Source organism: Grampus griseus, assembly GCF_964374135.1.
Source record: "Grampus griseus genome assembly, chromosome: 5".
Taxonomy (NCBI): Eukaryota; Metazoa; Chordata; class Mammalia; order Artiodactyla; family Delphinidae; genus Grampus; species Grampus griseus.
Window position 1 is genome coordinate 59,017,750 of NC_138998.1, and position 7,665 is coordinate 59,025,414.

General features: G+C 39.2%; 1 protein-coding gene across 1 annotated transcript; it reads right to left on the bottom strand.

Moving 5' to 3' along the window:
• Window positions 1-7,194: 7,194 nt before the first annotated feature.
• On the bottom strand, window positions 7,195-7,431 carry LOC309823425 (signal transducer CD24-like; the record flags this gene model as incomplete). Its single annotated transcript, XM_082655666.1, has 1 exon — window positions 7,195-7,431. The coding sequence occupies one exon, from the start codon at window positions 7,429-7,431 to the stop codon at window positions 7,195-7,197; it is 237 nt and encodes a 78-aa protein (XP_082511792.1).
• Between the last annotated feature and the right edge of the window lie 234 nt (window positions 7,432-7,665).

Genomic DNA, 7,665 nt, shown 5'->3' on the forward strand with positions numbered 1-7,665 from the left:
TCTGTTTCACTATGAGTTGTTGTATTGAGAAGGCCCTACAGGGGTCAAGTAATACTTCTCAGTTACTTTTGAGGAATTCTCCTGCTTTTCAAATCTCAGTTTGGATTCTCTTTGTTCCCCGTACTCTCTCTGGATAGATGCATCTAGTCTCGTGGATTTATATAGGTTGATGGCTTCCAAATTTATAACTCTGGCCTGGCCTCTCCTTTGGATTCAGATCTGTAATCCAGTTATCTACTTGTCTTCTCCATTTGAACATCTAATGGGCATCTCACATTCATCATGACTGAAATTTAATTTTTGATTTCCATCCCAACATCCAAAACCCATACTTCTTCAAGTCTTCCCCATCCCAGTGAGTGGAATTACATTCATTCATTCTCTCAGCCAGAAGCCTAAGAGTCATTTCAGATTCTTCTCTTTCTCTCTTCCATTATATCTAGTCCATCAGCAAGTCCTGTTGGTACAACATCCAATAAGAGAGTGTGAAAGAAACGATGTTGAAAATTTTCCATGACCTAAGATGACAATGAGAGGACTCAGTTTTGGACGATCGCTAAAACAGCATGTTAGCCTTTCATCTCTTGTTTGAAAGTGCTTCCTTAAGTCTGATGAGCTTTATTCGCTTACAGAGACTCCTCTCTTCAAATTGGCTGAGTGTTCCTACAGTCTCTGAGCTGGGCCCTCTGCCAATCTAGCCCCAAACTAAAGCATAACCCAGTCATAACTGTTTTCACTATTTGATATCCCTGTGAATCTGTGGGTACAAGTTATCTACAGAATCGCCTCTAAGGCATTTCTTGATCTTGTCTTCTGATTTATAGGTTGGACATATTTTGGACATGTTTAGTCATATTTTTACTGCCTGAGTAGCAAGGAAATTTGTTAACTTGGATATCAGGAGGGATGTGAAAGCCCCTTCTTCTTAGTTCATCATTATCAGCCATGCTTATGTAGGTAGTTGAATATATTATGCCCAGAATTTAGTATATGCATTAAATATGATAGAGTTCACCAGGAAATGTAAAAATAGAACAAAATACAACACTTTACTTGCAGATTGGAGGTGAGGTGATTGGTATGTTAATTAAAGGTGACCCCAGCACTCTTAATATTAACCTCCTGATTTTCTCCAGTGTTTCAGGTAGGAAAAAAAAATTATTCTTCAATATTCCTAAGAATGAGATTGGATAAAGGACACAAATGAAGTCCAGACCAAGTACAAAAACATGAGCTCCTTCTCCTGGCTGCTCAACTAAGTCTGGGGATGAGATAACTATCTCAGCCATTCCATCGCTCAGACTTCAAATTATAGTAATTATGACAATTTGTACCAATAGCCATGAGGTGGGATTTTTGAGGTGGTTAAAAATAACATCTGTAAAATCCAATAAAAATTACATTTTGCTAATTTTCTGATAAGATACTGTTTTAACTATACTGTGTCTTCTGCCACTGCCAGTTTTCAATTAGAGCATTCCTTTAAAAAAATTTTTTTTAACCCATTTTGTCTCCTGGATCCAATTCCATCCTCAGCAACGCATTTGTTTTAATGCTCCTAATTAATTGTTTTGTATGAATTTTGCCTTTCTAGCCGATGCTAATCTTCGAGACTTTATTAACTTGCTGATTGCTAAATCTTGATACAAAAGCAATAGCAGTACTCAATCTGTTCTTTCTGGCTTAGAAAACAGAGTTCCCATACAGGCCCGCTCAGCCAAGTCAGTGCAGAAAAGGACAACTATGACATGAATAATGGGGCTACTAAAAGAAGTTGGGTCTGCAGTTCTGTCCAGCTTGGAAATTGCTAGCTCACCGTAGGGACACAGTCATTGGTGATAGCTCACAGAGTTCCCCTAAGTGCGTTTTAACAGTGCCCCACGTGTCTTCCAATGCTGTGTTTCCTTAAACCCCTTTCATTTTGGTTCATTTCTGATGAAACAAATTACATATTTTCATGTTTTTACTGCAGAGGTCATGAAATTGATGTTCAGAGCGCTCAAGTGGCCTACCCAAGCTGTCTCAGGTGGTGAATGAGGACCAAAGGCAGGACGAGCACGAGGGCCTTTGATTCTCCTTCCATCGCTCTTTCAATCAAATCATGTAGCCTCTAAGCCAGTACAACTGGGTGTGGGTAGGACCACCCCTGGCTCCTCAGGAATCCTTCTCCTTTATTTTTGCCCTTCTGTCTTCTCCTTTTTCCCTCTAAACAAATAAAGTCTCCCTTGATCCAGGAGCCCCCTCCAGCCACCGCCTCATCTCTTTCCTTTCCTTTCCCCCAAATCTATAACTTTTTTTTTTTCCGGTACACGGGCCTCTCACTGCTGTGGCCTCTCCCCTCTCCCGTTGCGGAGCACAGGCTCCGGACGCGCAGGCTCAGCGGCCATGGCTCAGGGGCCCAGCCGCTCCGCGGCATGTGGGATCTTCCCGGACTGGGGCACGAACCTGCATCGGCAGGTGGACTCTTAACCACTGCGCCACCAGGGAAGCCCAAATCAATAACTTTTTTTTTTTTTTTGAAATCGGTAACTTTTGAAAGAATTGACTACTCATATTGATCCCGCATTCTCACATTCACTCCGCAACACACCCCTGCTCAACTGAGACTAGTTGGTCATGATATTTCTCAATTCCAATCCTTCCTCCCTATTCTTATCTTCACTGCTCAGTTTCTTACTCACATCTTCTCTCCTCTGATCAAGAGAAGATTGGGTGAGATGTAAAAGAGGAGTTTATATCCATCAGTTGTTGAGAGCATGAAAGTTGGCAAGGCAAACATGATTCCTGTCCTCACAGAGCTTACAGTATCTTGGGCCTGTTCTGTCTGAGGTGAATGATTAAATCTCCTCACTTCCTGGATTTCCTCTGTCTCTCTACCTCAATTATGAGTACATAATCCTCTCACTCAAAAATAAAATTTTATTTTACTATAAAGACTATAGGTCAATAATTGTATCCTTTTACTTACATGAACTTTTGAAACACAACAGCTAAAATAATAGCCTAGTTATTAAGTATCAAAATACTATTCATATTCTCTAGCAGTATTTTTTTTTTTTTTTTTTTGGGAAGTATGCAGGCCTCTCACTGTTGTGGCCTCTCCCGTTGCAGAGCACAGGCTCCGGACGCGCAGGCTCGGCGGCCATGGCTCATTGGCCTAGCTGCTCCGCGGCATGTGGGATCCTCCCGGACCGGGGAACGAACCCGTGTCCCCTGCATCAGCAGGCAGACTCTCAACCACTGCACCACCTGGGAAGTCCTCTAGCGGTATTTTTTGACCTCCAAGACTGGAGGTTTTCTTGGCGAGCATGCATGGTCAGAGTGTACATGTAATATTTTATGTGATACTTCTCTGGTTGATCTTTATCTATGAAGACATTTTCTTACTTTGTCATTATTGACTAGTTTCAAACACTCACAAGCTTGTTTAAAAAAATTAACATTCAGGGATTCAACGTTTGATCCATTTTCTCACATTTGCAAGAAATAATCTCTTCCTTGCTGGGTAAAACATTGATTTGTTTCATTATCATCTAATTCCTCAGCAATGCTTTTCTGTCAACTAGTCCATTCCCCTAATTATCTCAAACTTTCTTGTTGGAAACAGACTAGACATTTCCAGTTTATTTTGGTTTAGGTCGAACATTTTCTTTAGAGTTTTGGGGTTTTTTTTTCCACTTATGCTTTTGCTCACTCTTCTTAGAGCTTGAAGACTCAGACATGCTTAGAAATCAGCCCTTCCTGAACATTTGAATGACTTGTTAGGAAACCCGGCTCTGTCTGTACCTGGAACATGAATAAATATGGCATGGACAGTTCTGGGAATCTTAGGAACCACCACAGAGACCTAAATTATCCTTTCCTATCAATCATAAAGAGATCTGGAAAAAAATAGCCATCTTCAGTTATTATCTTGATGACCTGTCACACAGAGATTCGATTTCAGGAGGAACAGTGGACAAGGCTCATGCTTTTCAACCTCATTCAAGCCATGGCTCACCTGATCTTATAGAAGCAGAGCTGACTGGATGGAAGGAGACAGTGAAGGGCAGCGGGAAGAGCGCTGAGACTTTCACTCTGTTTTCCCTACATCTACCTGGGAGATCCAGACTTAAGGTCTCAGAGCTGTGAGGGCAGGGCCGTGTCTGTATTGCTTACCATCATGACAGCTTCACTTGGTGAACCCTCAACGGTGAGAGTGGTTTTAGATGAATGTTTTTGCTCCAATTGCTTTGAGTTGCAAAGTAAATGGGAATTGAAAAGTGAAGATAAGTGTGGCCTTTTCTTTCAAGAAGTTTGGTTGAGTAAGCATGGAGTGATGGCTAGAGGAACTGTGGAATCAGATGACGTGGGCGTTTTAGCAGGGGCTGGGGTTGGCAGCATCTGAAACATGTTTATAAAAATAGCAAATAGGTGGCAGAGAGTTTGAAGATAAGGAGACAGTACTGATAGATTGAGATCCAGGAGGAACGACGTAGGACATACACACACTTTCCCACACACCTCAACAGACATATAAGTCTCTTTCCTACATGATGTAAGAGCATCAGACTCTGGAATCTTTTGACCCTCATAGGAAATTCTTTTCTCTTGCTTTTATTTCTCAAAACTTCCCTGTATAAAATTCTTAATTCTGGAAAAATGAAAGTAAAGAAAAAGAGAGTTCCATTAAAAGCACCAAACAATAGATATATGCACATATAAAACACATATGAATTATTTATGAATATATATGTGATTTATATATACATATACATTATATATAATATATTATACATATAAAATATATATCTATAGGCATGAATCTCTATGGGCAGAGATACATACTAAAATATGATGTGTGTGAATTTTAAAAAAAATAACCTAGGTTGGGAGAGATTGAAAAGAGTATAGATGAAACAAGATTGACCATGAGTCCTCTCTACTTCTGTATATACTTGAAATTTTATGTAATAAAAAATATTTTATAAAGCACTGAAGAGTTTAGTTTTTAAGATACGCATATTTTCCTGAAGAAAGTGAAATGTGTTAGATGGTAAGACCTTGGCCAGGCTACAGCAATAGTTGACTGGGTGTGTTAATGTCTTTGGTGAAAATTGCATCAGGGGACTTTTTAAAAACTTCTCAATCTCTTTAATTTTTATGACCTGATAGGCAACAAATAAGTGAACTAATTTTTTTAATTGACAGTTTTAAAAATTATTACTAACGTTGAACATCTCTCATATGCTTACTGGCTATTTATATTTCTTCTTCTGTCATTTGCTCTTTTATATTCTCTGCCAATTGTATTAGTTTCCTGTGGCTGCTGAAACAAATTACCACAAACTTGTCGGTTTAGAACAGAAATTTATTTTGTCACCTTCTGGAGACCAGAAGTTAAAATCAGTATCGCTGGACAGAAATCGAGGTGTCAGCAGGGCGGCACTCCCTCTGGGGACTCTAAGGGTAAATGCATTCCTTGTCTCTTCAGCTTCTGATGGCACAAGCTGGGTCATTCCAACTTTCAAAACTAGCATCTTCAAATATCTCTCTGCTCCGTCTTCACATTATCTTCTCCTCTCTGTGTGTAAAATTCCTCTGCCTTCCTTCTGTAAGGCTACATATGAGCACATCTAGGGTCCACTCAGATAATCCTGAATAATCTCCCCATTTCAATATCCTTAATTTTTTTTTTTTTTTGCTCTTTCAGCCATCTTTTTGTTTACAGTTTGTGTTTAATGCAAATCAATTCCATAACAAGAGAAGTTACTATGAATCAAAGCATAAATACACAAACACAGTATACAATCCAAAATAGATGTACAGCATTCAGGCATGAAACAAAAGAGAATGTTCATTCACACACACAGTAGCTTGAGATCTGTTGGATATGGTTGTTCCAGTGTAGATTTCTAAAGATGGAAAAAAAATGACTGGTTATCAAGACTACTGTGGCCATATTAGATTTCGGAACATCTAAGCATCAGTGTGTGACCATGCGAACAAAAGACTTTAGGGAGTGTCTATTTTTAAAAAGGTTTCTGTGCATCAAGGCAGTTGTGAAAAGATTTACTTTCCAAAATCAAGCCCATTTTAGGCTTAGGACCAGGTTCTAACTATCTAAAAATATTGAATGATAACATAAAGTGTTCCAAATGTGGCTATTCTGATTCAGTTTAAAAAGAAGTATTTACAGAAAAGAGTATAAAAGTTTTTCTGAATTTAATGTAAGCAAGCTTCCAGTCTTCCCTTGCCAAATATATTTGGTTTATAGTTTAGCTCCTTTACGTATTTGCCTTTTTAATTTCAAGATTTGTCAATCTTACCTTCAAAACAGATCATTTTTTAAACTGTAAAAAGTATTCGACATATGCAGAAATAAAAAGAATTTTGAATTAGTTGAGATCAATGTAATTCTACTCTGTGTTATCTGTTTAGCTAAATGAATCTACTGCTCTTTTTGAATAAGAATAGTTGATAAATATATAAGCAAAATGTACTCATTGTGCTTGGATTTGGGGTAGATTCCAATCCATCATTGCCCTGGTACATATCAATGACTATATAAAAATTCAAATGCAATGTCAAACCCAAACCCCAAGGGAAAGAAAGAGTTCAGCTCCCAAGAGAACAGTGATAGCTTAACATAAAATTTCCTCTAGAGTACATCAGCATTAAATTACTACTGCTGAAACAACACATTGAGCATTTACAGTAACACCTGGAAGTTCCTTCTAATGTACATATAAATAGAATCACAGAAGCTTTGTTTTACCTCATTGTTTTATGGCCTTATAAATTTAATGAACAAATGAAAACTGAATCTCTGTTCCACATCCCATTCTTTATCTCTAAGTAAGATAAAATCTATTCTCACTTTCAAGTTAGAGTTTTATGTGTCCATACTTCTTAAGCGACATTTAAGGAAATCATCTCTTAACTAATTTTGGTTGTTGTCTCTCTTCATCTTGTACAGGAAACTCCAGCAGATTTAATATCGGCATTCGTCACCTAGTCAAACCCTTCACATGCTCTTCAAACCAATCAAATTTGGGATCCTCAACAGTTTCTGTCAATAAAATAAGGTGTGGAACTAGCAGATTCATTCAATGAAGACCTGTTTTTTTTTTCCCTTGTCACACTGGATGTCTGCATGCCATCTGAATTGGGTTTAGAGGATGGGAAGTATAGATGTTTCTTGGCCTGAGTCTCTTAACAGTAGAGATGTAGAAGGGAGAGCGAGATCACCAAGAGACTGGCTGTTGACTGCAGAGTACCGTCACTTGCCTTGGTGGTGGCATTCGCTGGATTGGGGGCAGCTGAGGTATGCTGGGAGGAATTACTCGAAGGCGTTACAACAGCTGTTTGATTTGAATAAATCTGCGTAGGTAAGAACAGTGCCAGAAGCAGCGGCCCCAGTCCAAGCCTGGCCACCATCGCTTTGCCCATGTCCGCTCCGTCGGTGCGCAGCACGTCTCACTGGATGCGGGGTACGTGAAGGATCGCTGGCTCCGGGCGGGCGCAGGCAAGGTGGGCAATATCCTTAATTTTTATTCTTGTCTTCTAAGAGCTCCCTGCCCAACATTCCTGCTGCAAATAAAGTAGTATTCACAAATTCCAGACATTAGGCTGTGGATATCTTTTGGAGGGCCATTTTTCTGTCTATCACACTCATTCTTTATT